This window comes from Peromyscus leucopus, chromosome 1 (assembly GCF_004664715.2).
Source record: "Peromyscus leucopus breed LL Stock chromosome 1, UCI_PerLeu_2.1, whole genome shotgun sequence".
Taxonomy (NCBI): domain Eukaryota; kingdom Metazoa; phylum Chordata; class Mammalia; order Rodentia; family Cricetidae; genus Peromyscus; species Peromyscus leucopus.
The window spans coordinates 18,621,630-18,640,303 of NC_051063.1; the positions used below are offsets into that span (position 1 = coordinate 18,621,630).

General features: G+C 42.5%; 1 protein-coding gene across 1 annotated transcript in view; it reads right to left on the reverse strand.

The window, feature by feature from the left end:
* The window catches only part of Pgm5 (phosphoglucomutase 5), a 171,462-nt gene that overhangs the window by 141,932 nt on the left and 10,856 nt on the right, over positions 1-18,674 (reverse strand). Inside the window, exon 2 of the mRNA XM_028894120.2 lies at positions 3,859-4,021. Within this exon, the coding sequence (XP_028749953.1) occupies positions 3,859-4,021 (163 nt within the window). The remainder of the gene's footprint in view (positions 1-3,858; positions 4,022-18,674) is intronic.

Here is an 18,674-nt window from a genome sequence, read left to right on the forward strand (position 1 = left end):
ACACACACATTACAAATACACATACACACTACAAATATACACACACCACAAATACACACACAAATACATACACACACGCATACATAAAATAAACAAATCAATGTAAATACATTTTTAAGATATGAAATTAGATACTGGTTTAGAATACCTGTTTGAAATTCATTATTCACTTGACAGCTTACATATCCTATTTCTCTACAAAATAGAAAACTTTGATTTCTGGCATTACCAGTGTATAAAAATCTCAGAAACTTCATATTTCATCTGAAATCTTCCAAAGTTGCTGCAGAACTGGATGTAGGCTGTAGGGGAGCTTTTTTGAGTGAGACAGCACAGCTCTAAGCTGGCTTTCAGAGACAGGGCATTGTTGGATGTGGTAACACACATGTTTAATCTCAGCACTTAGGAGGCAGAGGTCAACCTGGTCTACACAGTGAGTTCCAGGCCAGCCAGGCTACATAGTGAGACATAATGGAGGGGGGAGATGGGGAACTTAGGTAATTTAGTTTTTGCTTTGTTTTTTAAATAAATTTCATTATGTATATTTGAGGTTTTCAACATGATTTTGTAGAATATATAGAGAAATAAAAGAAGGCCTGGGTAGATATCCCAGTTGGTAAAAGGCTTACCTTCTAAGCATGAGGACCTCAGAGAAAAAAAAAGAAAGGAAGGAAGGAAAGAAGGAGGGAGGGAGGGATGGGATGTTGTGGCATGAGTTTGTAATCCCAACACTAGCAGACAGAGACAGGTGGATCTCTAGGGCTCACTGGTCAGCCAGTCTAGCCTACATGGCAAGTTTCAAGATAGCAAAATAACCCGTCTTTAAAAAAAGGAATGACCCTAAAGGTTGACCTCTGGCTTCTACATGCACACACATGCACACACACATACTGAATAAAATGGTTACTATGATAGAACAAATTAACTTATATATATATAAATAACACAAGTAGTTTTTTGTAGCAAAGCAAGTAAAGTAAAACTGAACAAAGTCATGAATATACTGCAATTCAATCCTCCATAACACTCATCCTGTACATTGTATCCCTAGAGTTGTTCATCCAACATGTCTGCTTCGTTGTGTCCTCTGACCTCTATTTCCCCATTTTCCTCCCCTTGGCCTCACCAACAATGACAAGTGCCACTTTATTCTCCTTCTCTGTATAGCTGATGATCGTTGACTCCACCTGTAAGTAAACTCACACTTACTTCACTTAGCAGAATGTCCTCTAGGTCCACCCATGTTGCGACAAATGACATCCTTTTCTAAGGCTAAGTAGATATCCCATCATGCGAGTATCACATTCTTCATCTGTTCATCTATTAACAGATTGCTGGGTTGTTTCTACATCTTAGCTATTGTGGACAATGCTACAAAGAAAATGGAAATGCAGATTTCTTCATAATATAGTGACCCAACATTGTGGTGTTTAGAGGCAGAAGAGGCATGGCTTGCTCATATGAGTTTCCGTTTTTCCTCCATACCGTTTTCCTTAGTGGTTGTACCAGTCTATGTTCTAGTCGACTGTGCTAGGCTTCTCTTCTCCGAATCCTCTCAAACATTCCTCTCTTGCTATTTCATAGTCGCCATCCTAGCAAGTATCAGGTGAGAGTCCATACATTTCTTGAATTTGTCATTGTATTCTCTAATGTGTTCTCCCTAAAGAATGCTCCACATGTCCTGGGGAAGGACATACACCCTGCTGCCATGAGAGAACAAGTTCTACACATGCCTGCAAAGTCCATTTGGTGCAAAGTGCAGTTCAAATCCCAGATTTTCTTGAAAACTTTGTCTTGTTGATCTACCCGTGGTTGAAAATGGGACATTGGAGCTCCCTGCTATTGTTCTCCTGATGCCCATTTCTTCCTTCCTATCCATTAAGATTTGCTTTACAGATTCAGGAGTCTCAGCCCTGAGCACATAGTATAATTCTATAGCCTCTGAGTGAACTGATCCCTTTATCATTACACAACGGCGACCTTCTTTTGACCTTGTAATACTTATTTGACTGGAGTTCTACTTTACCTAAGTGTGCCAGCCCTGATCTCCTTTGGTGTCTTATCTTCCAGAAGTATCTTCTCCTGCCCCTTCCCGTTCCACTGATGTGTGCTCATAAAGCTTCAAAGAGTCAGTTACAGGCAGCGAGGATATGGCTCTTATCTGTCTGTACTCATTCAGTCACTCTACATATTTTAATTGAAGATATCAATCCATTTACATTCTGGGGCATTACCCATAATTACTCACCCCTGCAACTTAGTTGACTGTTCTCTGTTGTTTGCTAGGCTCTCTGTGACTGTCTTCCACTTTGGGTCTACTTTTGTGGCTTGGTGATTTCCTGTACTATTAAGCTTTGATTACTTCTTCAGGTGTAGACATACTCTAGCTTTTCCTTGTAATTAGTGTGTGTGTGTGTGTGTGTGTGTGTGTGTGTGTGTGTGTGTGTGTGTTTAACATTCAACATGAATTGTTTATGAATGGTTTATTTTTTAAATAATGTGCAGAATGGCTACAGAGAAAGAACAATAATAAAGTCTTCTTCATGATGTTCTGTTGTACTGTTTTGCCTGGGGCCAGGAATAACTCACAATAATAACTGGCTTTTACTAAAATTCAGCTTATGATCTCATAAGCAAACATATTTGATATTCTAGATTAAAAGAGACTGAAGGGTCTTAGCAAACAAATGTACAGTTCTGAGATGCATCTTTTTTTCTTAATGAAATAGCTGTAAATAACACTTTGACAATCATTGGGAAGAAAGGTGACTAGAGATTAAGTTTCAAACAGTATTAGAGGATTAGTGTTATTTTCGTTAGATCTGTGTGATGATTAATCACTATTGTCAGCTCGACCTAGGAGACACACCTCTTGAGGTTGTTTCTACAGAGGTTTAGTTGAGGAGAGCAGGCTCACCCCGAGTGTGGGTGGCACCATTCTGTGGGCTGCATAAAAATGGAGATTGAAGCCAACTAGGCACCGGCTTTTCCTCCCTCCCCTCCCCCGCTTTTTCTCTCCCCTGCACACCTTCCCTTCCATGATGGACTGTGTCCCCTCAAACTGAGCCAAAACAAGCTCACCCTTCCTCAAGTTGCTTCACATCAGGAGTTCATCACCAGAAGAAAAGCAAGTCGCCCGGTGGCATGTTACTCTAGTTGTGTGGGGATGTGTCATTCTTTAAAAATGAGCACAAAAATATCTAGGTATGGAATGTCTTCATGCTGAACTGTGCCTTAAAATACCCCAGGGGTTAAAATGATTACCAAAATGGGGAAAACACAGTAATGGATACCTGGAGTGTATGTATTATCTCCCTGCTTTTCTGTACATTCTGTTTTTTAAAGAAATTCATCTCACTGTTCACTACGACTCCAGACTGTACATTTCTATAAATTTAAGAACAAAGTAAATAATTCTATATATGTAGCAAGAGAAATTCTACACTGAGATCAGACTTAGGCTACATTTGTCTGTCTCTAAGTTACTTTTGAAAGGTCACTTTTGGAAGTTACTTCCAGAGTAACTCAGTCTCCTGGAGCTTCCAATTGTTTCTTCACAAAATGAGAGAGAGTTTTTAAATGGCCTTCGGAGTAAGTTCTAACTTTAAAATCCAGAGTCCTCCTGTATCAGTTAAGTATCAACTATCCAGCCTTTCACTTGGCTGAAGCATACAGAAGATCAATAGACCAGCCCTGAGCATCTGAGGGACCATATGTTACTTCCTTGGGATCACATCACCTTGGGCCCCTCACCAAATTTTCTGAGCTGATTCCTCTTCACTTTGCCCACTTACCATCATAGAATACAATAATGCATGAGGAAAAAAAATCAGGTAAGGCGTATTTGGAACCACATACCTCCATTAGCAACATTAAACTTCACTCCAAACTCTCCCCCTGGTCCTCCAGGACAGTGGCTGGCCGTGAGGATGATTCCACCAGCTGCCTTGATCTTCCTGATAATGCAGGAGACTGCAGGTGTTGACAAGATGCCATTCTGCCCGATAATCAGTCGTCCGATCTAAACCGTCCAGAAAAAAAAAAAAATCAATTCAAGTTTCACAGAACTGAAGGCATTTCAGCAGGAAAGTACCCCATGCTCTGCTAAGAGGTACCCCAGCTTCTATCCAAAGAAACTGAGCAGGTTTTATGTTAGGAAAGCCAAATAAAAGGAATTCCAGCATTGTGTGCCCTACCCAAAGTTTCCAAGCCCATTCGGGCTGCTCATACCTTGTTTTCCACCAGTAATTGGTAAGTTCCTAAGAAACACTTATCTCTGGTGTTTGAAATATCTACTTTTGATGACCAACAGGTTTGCTGAGCCCACATTAATTCTTAGTCGGTTCTGACTCAGAAACTGTAATGATGAAGGTGTTAGAAATAACAAGGAAGAAGAAAGGGACTACTTCCTACTTCTGCTTCTTCTGTGTGGTACCTTAACCTTGATTGCCACATTGATGGGATTTAGAATCACCATGGAAACAAATCTCCAGGCATGTCTTGAGGGATGATCTAGATTAGGTGAGCTGAGGGAGGAAGACCTGCCTTAAATGTCTGTACCATTCTATGGGTCATGGTCTTGAACCAGATAAAAAGAAGAAAGCCAACCGAGCAGAATAATGCATAGCTCTCTGCCTCCAGACTGCACATTCGATGTGACCAGTCACATCCCACTCTTGATGTCATACCTTTGGGTTTCTACTCCAGTGTGAGAGATAGAAACCATGACAGCCCTATGAAATGCAGTACTCACAATCCCTACCTTGAATGGTTTTCTATTTATCCTGATAACATTTCCTGTGTCATATATTATCACCTAATACTTCCCATATTATTTATTTACCCACTGTGTCTAACCCTCAAGAACTATTTATTTCACTGTTTCTAAATAACCTAGAACAAACCTGCCAATCAGCAAGTGTGTAAGACAGTATCTGTGAATTGGGTAATATTAAAATTAATGAACAAGTTCTGTATGAAAAATACATTGGGAAAGGGGAAGATGGCAGATGATACCCATGATGCTGTGATGGTTACATTTGGCAACTTGACACAATCTAGAAACACCTAGAAAGTCTCAACAGGATATTATCTTCATTGAATTGAGCTGTGGGCATGCCGATGGGGGACTGTCTTAATGAACTGATATGGGAAGGCTCAGCCCACTATGGGCAGCATCATTCCCTAGGCAAGATCCTGAACTGCGTAAGAGTGGAGAAACCAAGGCGAGCAGAAGCAAGCAAGCATGTATGCATTCACTTCTCTCTGTTCTTGACTGTGGGTATGATATGATTATCTGCTTGAAGTTTCTGGCTTGACTTCCTCACAATGAAGGACCATAGCCAGGAACGGTACGTTGCTTTTGTTGGGGTATTCTATCACAGCAACAGAAATGAAACCAGAAGACATTGACTCCTAGACTGTCCCCGTGGCGGCAGAGGGACAGGGATACTTGGACATCAGCTATCCTAACAAAAGGGTGAAAGAAGAAAACTACTAATCTAAGTAGCAAAGAAAGAAAGAAAACTTTGGAAAGCAGAACAGGTGGAAAAGTCCAGAGTGCACTCTCGAGGGCTCAGCCCCAATTGTGTGTACTCTCCTCCTCCCAATGCCAGTGAGGGCACAGCAGTGTTTGAATCATAGTATAGGAGAAGAAGAGAGTCTCATAAAGCTCACACTGTATTTTCAGCAACAGAGCATTTAAGAGCATTGAGTAAGGATGACAAAAACCACACCCAAGGCAGCTGCACTGGCAGAGGATGGGGTGCTGTTGGGAAATCTTCTCTTCCCCACACTGGACCAGAGCAGTGGCAAGAAATCATGATGAGGGTAATAGGGGTGTGTATAATCAAAAATATATCATATGCATGATTGTAACTAAATACATAATAGATAATTAATATATACTAATCAACTTTTAAATGAAAATTAGAAGACCTTCACTGAGTCAAGAGCTAAGCAGTTCTGCAGGCAAAGGTCCATTCCTGGTGATCACTCTGGAAATTCAGGAAAGCACAGGACACATGAAGGAATCTTACACACTAAAGAGACAGATAAACATATCCAGGAGGGCCCAGGAGGGAATATACCATAGTAAAGCAGTAAGTGAATGAGGACCAGGAACATACAAAAGACTGCAAAAACAATAAACTTGTATTTACTGCATAATGATGAATGGAACCATCAATCAAGAAAAAATTACCATTATAAAAATAATATGCGCAAAACATTGGCATACCCAATTTTATAACACAAAGACAAATAATACTTGATGTACTAGCACAAACTGACCTAAATACAATTATGCTGAGTGATGTTAATATGTCACTCTCACCAACTGACAGGTCTCCCAGACCTCCAAAAAAATCAGTTAAGTAACAGAGGTCAGAAGAACTTAATAGACATCTATAGATGATTCCACCCAAATACAGCAGGACACACATTCCTCTCAGCAGGCCATGGAAACTTCTTCAGAGAAGACCATATTTTAAGACACAAAGAAAGTCTTAACAAACGCAAGAAATCTGAAGTAATTTCCTCTACCTGATCACAATGAAATATACTAGGCCTCAAAAGTAAGAGATCATAGAATGTACAAGCCCATGGGGATCCAACAACAGGGTGCTGAATGATGAATAGGTCATCAAGGAAATTATAAGGAGTTTTTTTTAAATTCCTAAGACCAAAAGAACACAACATACCAGAGTCTACAGAATATGATAAAAGATCTCTTAAGATGAAAGTTGATAGCTATAAATATCTACTTTTAAAAAAATCAGTAAAATGATCAGCAAAATAACAGAAAAGTAACGTAATGATGAACTCCAAAGTCCTAGAAAAACAAAAACAAGACAAAATCAGTAGATGAAAAGAAATTATAAGATAACAGTAAAAAAAAAAAGATTAACAAAATATACAAAGAATCAATGAAACAAAGATTTGGTTCTCTGATGAGATAAATGTGATTACCAAACTCCTAGATAAACTGAGAGAGACAGACAGACAGACCAACAGAGACAGAGACAAAGAAAAAGCCAAATTAATAAAAATTATTGGTGTTAAGGGGACATTACAGCAAACACCAACAAAATCCAGATCATTTGAGAATATGTCTGCAACATATTATAGTAAATTGGAAGATCTAAAAGAACCTGATACATTTCCAGACATATATGATCTACACAAATTAAAACAAGAGGATATAAACAACTTAACTAGATCTGTAGCAAAAAAAAAAATGAGATTGAAACAATAACAAAATGTCTGTCAACTCTAAAAGCCCAGGCTTAGTCACCCACACCTTTAAAGAATTAATACAAGTGCTCCTCAAACTAGTTCATAAAATAAAAAGGAAGGAACACTGTCACCCATTTTCCAAAGTCAGAATCACTCTACTACTGAACCAATTAAGTACACACACACACACACACACACACACACACACACACACACACACACACTATATATCTATATATATCTATATATATATATTATCATATATATATTATCATATATATATAATTACAAGTCAACCTCCCTGATGAATACACATGTAAAAATTCTTGGTAAAATACTTACAAACTGAATTCAACTACACATTATTCACCGCAACTGAGTTGGAGTCATTCCAGGTTGCAAGAAGGTTTTGAAGCATGCCAATCAATAAATAGAATGCATTTAAATTACATCAACAAACTCAAGGATGGAAATTATGTGATCACCTCAACAGATGCAGAAAAGGCCTTGGACAGTGTCCAACACCCTTTCATGATGAAGTCCTGAAGAAACTAAAAATAGAGGGAACACACCTCAGCATAGGGAAGGATGTATATAACAATCACCCTGCATTTATTCTAAACTTGTGGTGAGGGATGAGATTGTCTTCTATAAAGTCAGGAAGGAGCCAAAGGTGTCCACTTTCTCCCCTCTTACTCAATATGGTTCTCGAAGTCTTCACCAGTGCAATAAGATGAGAGAAGAGAATGTATGCAGGTAGGAAAAGAAGTAAGTGATCTTAATCCCTATTTGTAGATGACATAATTCTGCACGTGGGAAATTCTAAAGATGCCACAGGAAAACTCTCAGGACTGGTAGACAATTTCAGCAAAGCTGCAGGACACAAATAAACCAGCAGCTTTTTTTTTAATCTCAGGAACATGCATGCTGAGAAAGAAATCAGTAATCCAATCCAATGCAAGAGCTTCAAGAACTTGAGTTAAAAGGATAGGAATAAACCTAACTAAGGAAAAAAGATTGCTATGATGAAAAATCTAAAACACTGAAGAAATAACTTGAGGAAGACATTAGAAGATAAAATGAATTATCATTGATAATTGACAGTGGCTCTGATATTAAAAGCTATTTGGGCTGGGCAGTGGTGGTGCACGCCTTTAATCCCAGCACTCGGGAGGCAGAACCAGATGGATCTCTGTGAGTTCGAGGCCAGCCTGGGCTACCAAGTGAGTCCCAGGAAAGGCACAAAGCTACACAGAGAAACCCTGTCTCGAAAAAACAAAAAAACAAAAAAAAAACAAAAAAAAAAAGCTATTTGGTGTAATCCCCACTGAAGTTCCAATGACGTTCTTCACAGAAATTGAAAAACAATCCTAAAATTCCTGTGGAAGCATAGAGAGCCTCAAACAGCCTGATAAAAAGAATAATGTTGGAGGTATAGCCACACCTAACTTCAGTCACACCACAGAACCATAGTCACAGAAACAGCACTGGTACAAAAAGAGCCATGTGCTCAATGGAGCAAATGTGAGACCCAGACATACACCTCCACACAGCTACGGCCACCTGGGTTCTGACAAAAGTTTCAATAAATAGTGCTGGGGAATATCACTGGATATCAATGTGTGCAGAAACAAGAAACCAGATCCCTACCTCTCACCCTGTACAGAAATCCACTCAAAATGGATCACAGCCTTAATGTGAGACCTGAAACCCCAAAACTGTTAAAGGAAAGCATAGAGAAAACATGTCAAGACCAAGGCAAGGGAAAGACTTCATGCACAGGACTCCAATAGTTCAGGAAACAATCTCAAGAACTGACAAATGGGTTGTATGGAAGTAAAAACTTCTTCACAGCAAAGGAAACGATTAATCAAGTATGGGGTCAACCTGGGGGTTAACATAATGGAGAATGAAATTATGTTATTTGCTGAAAAATAGATGCAACTGGAGATAACCATTAAGCAAAATAAGCCAAATTCTGTAAAATAGTATCACACTTTATTTGCATTTGTGGATCCTAGATCTTAAAGAGATACATTGTGGGGGCCCACAAAGGTTTCCTAGTGATATCTGAGCTTGCTTTACCCAGCAGGGCTGTATTAGAGGATTGTTTGACCATGTGCATGGTTACTAAGTGATTGAAAGGGTCTGCACTTGGCTGAGCTATGGGGAGGTCTTTTGTTCCACCTCTTGGCATTCCAATAAATAGCCCTTTAGAAGAGACAGGAGGGGCTGGTGGATAATGATCCAGGCCCTCCGGAGGCTATCTTGTATTTCTGTTTCTCTCTCCTATATCCTTCTATCTAAATATTTCTCATTTCACCATCCTCAAGAGTACCCTGGGGGGAAATGTGGGAATGGATCTCCCACAATACATAAAACCATTTGTGTGTCTGGTGAGGGTGAAAGTCTGTGTGAGTATGAATGAGTATGTGTGTATGTGTGTGTGTGTGTGTATGTATGTATACATGTATGTATGAATGTGTGTGAGTGTGTGTGTATGTGTGTAAGAGAGAGAAAAGTGTGACTGTGTGGGTGTGTGTGGGTGTGTGGATGTGGATATGTGTACATGTATGTATGAATGTGTGTGTATGTGTGTGAGAGAGAGAAAAGTGTGACTGTGTGTAAGTGTGTGTGTGTGTGTGGGTGAGTGGGTATGAAGGAAGGAAGGAGACTGACAAGATGTGAGGAGGAGAGATGTCGGGGAATAGGGTCAAAGTACACAATATACTTGAAAGAAACTGTCTTTGTAAAACTAGGACTGTGCACAATGACTAAGAGCAGGATGGAGGGGGGAGGGGAGGGAAGCAGGGAGAGAAAGAGGAGGGGAAATACATTGAGTAGTGAGCAGAGCAGAGGCTACAGAGCATGTGAAAAGCTATCAGGGGCTATTAGGTAATAGTTTCCTAAACTAGGTAGAGGCTGTAGAAATAGAGACAAACATGCCATTGGGATGAATCATGGAAGGGAGGTGTTGTGGTAGGCAGTCTCCACACAGCCCCCAGGGGGCCTTGCCTTCTGGCCTCTGTGCAGTTCCCAAACAGTGCCAATCAAGGTGATCAACACAATCCCACCATCCACTTCCCCAGTGGGGCTGAGAATGGTGCTGACACTCTTCGCCTGGCTCTCTTGGACTGCTTATTCATGAGGACTCTGGCAGCATATGTTCTAAGCCCTCCAAAGGTCCCTGTGGAGAGGCCTCTCTATGGAGGAACCACTGCCTCTCAACAACAGCCCACACCATGTGGCAGCCTCATGAGTAAGTCACTTGCAGCAGATCCTCGGGCCTCTATCGAATCTTCGTGTGACAAAACTTCTACCAATAGCTGACAGTGACCTCATGAGAATCCCCAGGCAGAAGTGACCCATCCTGTCTGACCAAAGCAAGAGAGAGTGAGTGCATCCTACTGTATAAGGCTGTGCTCAGTTTTTAACCAGTAGGTAAAGCTGGAGCTCTGAGGAAGCAGTCAGGATAATGCCAGTTTTCTACCCTTAATAACTCCGTGCTCAGTAGTAACTACTGACCAAGACATAGAAGACGGAGGATGGTAGAGACATCCCATTATTATCCAGGGCCACGACAAAGCATCTCCCATACACTTCCATTGAAATTGCTACTGTCATTTAATTCATGGTGAGTACCTACCATGAAACAAGCCATGTGTAAACAGGAACACAAACACTGCCCTCGAAAGTATCTGGGAAGTGCTAATGACATCCATTCATAATTGTTTGTCTGCCCCATTATTTGTACTTCTCCTTAAAGAAATAAGTTTGTAGCTGGTACACAGGAGGCTGAAGCATAGCTCAGTGGCAGGAATTTGCCTAGTATACTTCATGAAGCCATGGATTCCATCCCGGCACAAGGGATAAGTTATTAAAACTGGAAAAGGTGTATACATGTAGATTTGTCCTGTGGTACATTTACACTTACTAAAATAAAAATTTTAAAATAATCTTATCCAGGAATTAAGAACCAGTTAGACAAAGCAATGCAAATATATATATGGAATACTACTTAGCCATTTAAAAGTAATTAGTTCTTAATTGCCCAGGTGAGGCAAATATAGCAGCCCACAAAAATTCAGTAGAGGGCCACAGGGGCATGACGGGCACCAGAAGTAAGCAGAGTAAGCGATGGGCTTCTGACCTAGCTAGGTTTCTGTTGCTGGGCTGAAACCATGACCAAAATCAACCAAAGGGGAGAAGGGTTTATTTCAGCTTTCAACGCCTAGGAACTCTCCTTCACTGAAGGAGGTCAGGGCAGGGACTCAAGGCAGGATCCTGGAGGGAGGAGCTGAAGCAGAGGCCTTGGAGAAGTGCTGCTTACTGTCTGTTCCTCTTCTGCTCCGCTACCTTTACTATGGAGCCCAGGCCCACCTGCCAGGGGTTGACACTGCCCAAAGTGGGTGAGGCCCTCCTACGTCAAATAGCAATCAGGGAAATGCCTCCACAGATGCCCCCACAGGTCAGTCTGATGGAGGCAATTCTTCTCTTGCCATTTCCTCTTCCTTGGTAAGCCTGGTTTGTGTCAGTTGACCAAAACTAACCAATACAATGATCGAGATATGAGAGGCCATTCTATGAGTTCCCATCAGCCCCTTTGCCTACCCATCCCTGTCATTATCCAAGAGCTCATGAGGAAAGTGACCACCATGGTAAAGATGTGTGGAAGAGCATGGATTAGAAACATGGATTTCTGTTCAGCTAGGCTGACCTGCCCTCCTCCTCTGCTGACTCTTCCATTTGCCAATAGTAGAGATCAACCCCAAGCTCCAATATGGCTGCATTCCCCTGTGGTGGTCAGACAGATAGCAGGCTGACTCATTTGATCCAGTTCCATCATGAGAGGTCAGCACTTTATACTAACATGGACACACAGAGGGGAAGACACCCAGAGAGAAGGTGAAGACCGAGGCCAAGACGGCCATGGCTGAGCAATGTGGCCACAAGCCCAGGAAGCCAGGGAATGCCACCAGAAGCTAGAAGAGCCATGGAACAGATCTTTCCAGAGAGTCTCCAGGGAGCATGGCCCTGCCAATGCTTCATTTCAACTTCTGGGCTCCAGATCTGTGAGAAAATAAATTGCTGTTGTTTTAAGCTAAGTGGGTCATTTGTTATGGTAGACTTAACAAATTAATACAAAATCTGCAAACTAATATAAAAACCAGTAAGTACCCTTTCCTAGGGCTGCCACAGCCAACTGTCTACAATAAAGTGGCTAAAACAAGAGCATGTTGGCTTCTTGTAGTTCTGAAGACCTGAACTGCAAGCAAGACCACACATCCTCTGACGGTCCCAGGAGAGAGGCCTCCAGTATGCTTTGGTTTCTGGTGTGTACCTGTTACTCTGGTCTCAGTCCCCCCCCATCTTCTTCTCCTCTGCATGTCAACATTGCTCCCTCTTTTGTCAACCTTTCCCAATTAACCCAAGACAAATGTCGCCAGAAAAGTCACAGTGTCCAACATCTAGCAATTGTGAAGATAAATGCACGTTTGAGACTTAACGAATAAAGGAAGGCACCCAATTTGAAGTTACATATGAGTCTTGTACCATGTCCTAATTCTGTTTCTATTCCCATGATAAAACACCCGTGAACAAAAGCAACTTAGGGTAGGTGTATTTACGTCAGCTTATAATTCATAGTCCATTATTGAGGAAAGCCAGGGCAGGGACTCAAGGAAGGATCCTGGAGGCAGGAGCTGTGAAGCAGAGGCCTTGGAGAAGTGATGCTTTCGGGCTGTTCCCTTCATTTGCTCTGCTACCTTTATTATAGAGCCCAGGCCCACCTGCCAGGGGGTGGCACACTGTCCTGAGCAGGCTAGGACCTCCTTCATCGATTAACATTCAGGGAAATGCCTCTGCAGATGCAGGAGCTGAAGCAGAAGCCATGGAGGAACGTTGCTTACTGTCTTTCTCTCCATGACTTGTTCAAGCTGCTTTCTTTTTTTTTGTTTGTTTGGTTTTTTTTTTGTTGTTGTTGTTTTGTTTTTCGAGACAGGGTTTCTCTGTGTAGCTTTGCGCCTTTCCTGGAGCTCACTTGGTAGCCCAGGCTGGCCTTCAACTCACAGAGATCCGCCTGCCTCTGCCTCCCAAGTGCTGGGATTAAAGGCGTGCGCCACCAACACCCGGCTCAAACTGCTTTCTTGTACCTCCCAGGACCACCTGCCTGGAGCCGGTCCCGCCCACAGAGGGGTGGACCCTCTCAGTTGTGTCCAGGGGTAAATACGATGGAGGCATCTTCTCCACTGAGGTTCCCACTTCCCAAATACTTCTAATTTATGTCAAGTTGAGGGTGAGAAAAAAAATCCAGGTTGTACCATTTAACTCCTCTGAGCTTAATGTTCTTATCAGCAAAGCCAAAAGTGTTCACCTAAGGTTCTCTAAAGAACTCTTTTAAAATTAGATATGACCCAATATAATACTAATGTCTTCCTCAAACCCTGCACTTCTTAAAAATTAATTTTTTTTCTAGATAGCAGATTCTTCTTTAATCCATTGTTTCACTTTCTGGGAAAGTCCTAAAAATGCCACCCTCTACCAAAGCAGCAGACAGCTGCCTTGCGAAGAAACCATGGTCTACTCACCTAACTGGCTTAGGTTCTGAGTACAGCGCTGAAGGGCAGCACCTGCCTTGTGTTTCTGAGTAGACCCCAGGCTCAGCTGGGGAGGGCCAAGTATGCTATTCTGAAGTCCCTACTCAAGCTCCCACTGCATGGCTTTGGCTGCATCTAAGAGTGACCCCACCCTGCCGTGCAGAACCAGACTCCCCTGGAGGGTTCTTATGGCCACTACAGAGCATTTCAGCTCCGGCTTGGAAAGACGGTGAGACAAGCCCTGGTTCCCTGCAGCACAAGAGGCAGCCAGCCAGAGACAATCCCATGGGAGAGAGACGTTATCACGCAGGACTCTGCAGATACGCAAGTGGGGCACATGCCCTCCCTCCCAGATTCAGGGCTGAGAAGAGAGATGGGTCAGCAGGCTCCCCTCAGCGGGAACTTTAAACGCTTGGCGAAAAAGGACATGGCGGCGGCTCCTCTGCTTCCGGTTTGTTCTAACGATGCCAAGGCCTCCCACCAACTCTTAAACTTCACCTGCTTAGTATTTGTATTGTCTTCACCCAAGAAGGGACATGGCTAGTGCTGAGGGAGTAACATGCCCCTCCATGGGTCACAGACCAGTGTCTAAGATGGAAACAAGATGGCACAGAGGCTTCTCATCACTCCCATTTCTTTGTATCATGTGCACATAACTAATCTATTATTTTATTCATGCTTTCCCTTTTTTTCTTCCAGAATGCTAACAACTGTTCTTCGAAATTAGATTTAGTATGAGTTCACTTTCTAATTAGTTCCAATTAAAGTCCTTGAGAGCAGAGATGTACAATTGCAACCCTAAGGCTGAAATCGCACAGCAGATACAAAACGTCGGTGCTGAGTGAGTCTCCGGTAACATAACACTAATAAAAGCAGATTGGTCTCATGTGTGAACTCTCTCAAGAAAAATGCCCTGCTGCAACTCCCTTTTAGCTTTCAGCAAGTCATTTATTAAAAGGGAAAAGAAAGGTAAGTATGACACTCCTCAGTGTCTCCCACAACCTGGGTCGTGGCCCTAAAATGGAATCACATCCCTTTAATGGAATCACACCCCAGAGTGAGTCAAGGACAGTCAAGAGAACACTAAACAGACGCTTCCTTCATACTTCACCGAGTATTCTACAGGACCACACAGATGCTGCCATGTCCACCTATGAAGTGCTATGGCTAGTAATATATGAAAGACCTGTTTCCTGTCCTCTTTGTTCACACACACACACACACACACACACACACACACACACACACACACAGCCCAAAGCCAGGCTGCCATGAACATGAATACTAAGCCTCCGGTCTCTAAGTCCCAGCTGTCAGAGAAGGATGCCAGCCCTTAAGGAGTGCTGCGTGAGTAAGGAGATGGATGGCTCAGTGGAATTTAGAGAAATAACAGACTCGAGGCAAGGCATGGATGTGGTTACCCAGACATCAAGGGACTTCTCCATTTGCACATGGATAATTGTCAGCTATGTGCTCTCTTACATGGGGACCAGATGGGAACAACCGGATACATCCTCAGCTTCCTGGACCCTTGGAAAGCATTCTATACACTCTGGAGCTGGAAAGAGGAATGGGGGTGCATTTGAACCCAAGCAGCACAGATTTCTCATGCAATTCCTAGTGTCTGAGCATGTGAAGAAAGCTCACAGGCAGATAGAAGTTTGGGCCAAGTTACGTTGTTCAATCAGCCTATTATAAAAAATCTCACTGAGATCGGGAAATCTAATTGCCTTCAGCTGCAAAACAGAGTAAAACCTGGAAGTTGCATCCCTTCTAGCAATCAGGTAGTTAAGTGCTTGGAGAGTGCTCTGCAGCCTTGTCCTTGAGCCTGACTCAGTAAACTGCTAACATTCTGTGAGGTATAATCACCCCAGTAGACCAAGGATAAAAATCGCCAGTGTCCACTGCATCTCCCTGAGTGAAGAAGGGAGTCGTCAAGCTAACACAAGCTGGTACCCAGCAGAAAGTTCTACTAAAACAGACTTTGCTCCCCTGCCTGTGGGACTCTGGGCAAGACCCTTGGCCCCTCTGCACCTCAGTTTTGTTATCTAAAGGATCTAAAAGATCACATGATGGGAGCCAAGGAAGCAAAACAGCAAAGCTCCAGGTCACGGTGTCCCGCCCCCAGCTTTCTCTAGCTGGTGACATTTCCTAACAATGAATGAATGAATGTGTCATCGTCACCAGGTACTAACTTGAAATGGTTTTTCATTGTTTATTATTTCATGTTTATTGTTTCATGTTTATTTTTGTCAAACATCTATGAAGTACGTAGTAAAGAAATAAAAATCATCTGGAATCCCGCCACTTACAACAACTATTGTCAACATTCCCAGACCTCTGTCTGTTTCGGTTGTCTTCACACATTGTTACAAAAGAGATTGTTATGTAGCCTACATTATTCACTTAGTGTCTCTCTCTCTCTCTCTCTCTCTCTCTCTCTCTCTCTCTCTCTCTCTCGTGTGTGTGTGTGTGTGTGTGTGTGTGTGTGTGTGTGTGTGTGTGTGTAAGCTTACAGTTTATACATTGGTTTCCATACAACTTAATCAAACTTGATTAGTGTTAATCATTCCTCCCCCACCTGCTCTTTGGTCTTCCCCTCCCCTTCCTCACTTAATCACCGCCCATTATTCCCTTTTCCCACTTCCTACCACTGCTTCCTTGAAATCTTTCTCCGGTTCCCCCTAGCCTTTTTAGTTTCCCAACTTCTACAAGTACTCCAAGTCAACCCCTCAAATCGAAAGACTCAAATTAGGAGAGGACATGTGGCATGTGTCCTTCTGGGCACGTCTATCTTTTTATGGCACTGAATAATTTTCTCAACATGATTTTAATGGGTATATAATCTTCTATTATTTAAATGAACTATTATTGACTGCTCAACTTTCTGTTTGTAAGACGATTTCATGTTTGAAGACTGAAGCCATCTCAAGGTGTAACTTAAACTGGCTATTATTTGCCAATAGTTAAGAAGCACTTCAATCCATAGCTACAGTGTCTTTTTAGCCACCAAATCTGCCCATTAAGAAGCTGCCAAAGTCTATGGGAGGGAATGACAACCCACATCATCTTATAGTCTCCTGTCTAAGCTCACTGACTCTGTCCGCTTCCATGTTCCAGACTGGCTACTGATTCAACAATGTCATTGACCTCAGCTCACAAAGCCATCCTTGAGAAGAGGGGGGAGCCTGCCTAGAACCATCAGACTCATACACATTATATTCTTCTCTCATTCCCTCACCAGATCTACTGACTGTTCTAGAAACACAGGTCAGTAGGAAGATTTGGCTATCTATTTTGGCTCTACGATATTAACAAATATTTCTGACATTTGGGATCTTCTTCTGTCCTCGTGATAGTGTTATTTGTCAAGTTGACAGACTCTAGAATCATTTGGAGAGGGGCCTCTGGGCTCGCTTGGGAGGGGAGATTGTCTTGTTTACAATAAGATCCACCTTAATTGTGGATCAGGCCATTCCTTGGGCAGGGATTCCTGACCTGTATAAAATGGAGAGAGATGCTGAGAACTATCTTGCTTGCGTTCATTCCTGCCTGTTGCCTGAGTGAAATGCAATCTGACCAGATACTTCAAGCTCCTGCTGTGACTTCCCTGCATGATGGGCTGGACCTTGAACTCTGAGACACAATGAACCCTTTCTCCTTTGGATTGTTTTAATCATGGCAGTGTATACAGCAACAGAAAAAGAAATAAAGACTCCTCTTAAACATATTCAAGGAAAAAATACAGCTCTGTGGGTGTGGGAGTCAAGCTCCCACCTTTTGAGGAGTCTCTTAGGTTGAGAAGAGAGGGATAAGAAAATACCAGGTAGAAAGAGAGGTAGCCGATGAGAAGAAAAACAGAAACACAGGATACCTTTGGGAGGGCCTGGGTCGATAACCAACAGCCTCGTCCTTTATTGAAAAGGGCTTTTTATAACATGCCAAGGGGAAAGGCAACAGACCTCCGCCTTGCAAGATCAAAGCACCACCTTACAGCCAAGTGTAAAACCTTCCAAACACCTGGTAAACACACCTGTGGCCAAATCATCTCCTTACGCAGCCCTGCCAGGTAAAGCAAACCCTGATTCTCTGACCCTGAATAAGGTCTCACTAGAGAGCTTCTGTGGGCTCCCACATGTAGGGGGTAAGGAGAATGAGGCCCTGGGCATATGCTACTTGATAAAGTAGACAGAATGCACACATATATATCCACTCACACTATGTGGGTAGCTTCTACATTAGAGATTGTGCATAAGATTTTTAAACTCTCTTTAAAGTTACATATTTTCTCTGAGTAGTTATCACAATCAATTAAAATTCATTTATGTGTGTTTTTTTTTAAATGAATCTCCTCAGACCAATTTCTGCCTGACTGGGAAATAATAACTGCTCTTTTTCTAAGTGGCCCCACCCTTTATCCTATGTGAACTGGTGACCTGAAGACCCCTGCCATCAGATTTACAACCCAGTGAGATTAAACAGTTTACTGTTATTTATGACAGCCATTCTAGGCCTTCCGTGTCTGCATCTGTCACTGTACATTTGAGAGATCCTCCCCAAAAAAATAGCATGCCTCCTAACCAAACACTGAGCAGAGCTGCAGGCACAAGCCCCTGACAAACATCCGAACCAAGCGCCTGAAAGCAAGGCAAGCCCCACAGCTGTGCGTTTTCAGACTCCTCAGCCGATTAGTGAGATTAGCGTGGAGTCGCTCGGCTTCTGCTGGGCCTGTCCCTCTCAAGGATCTCTCACATGGCCCAGCCCATTAGGTCAGAAAATCTTCATGAAATGAGCCGATTAAGATCTGGTGGGCAGTGGGGTAAGCCGGAAGGCCGGGATTGG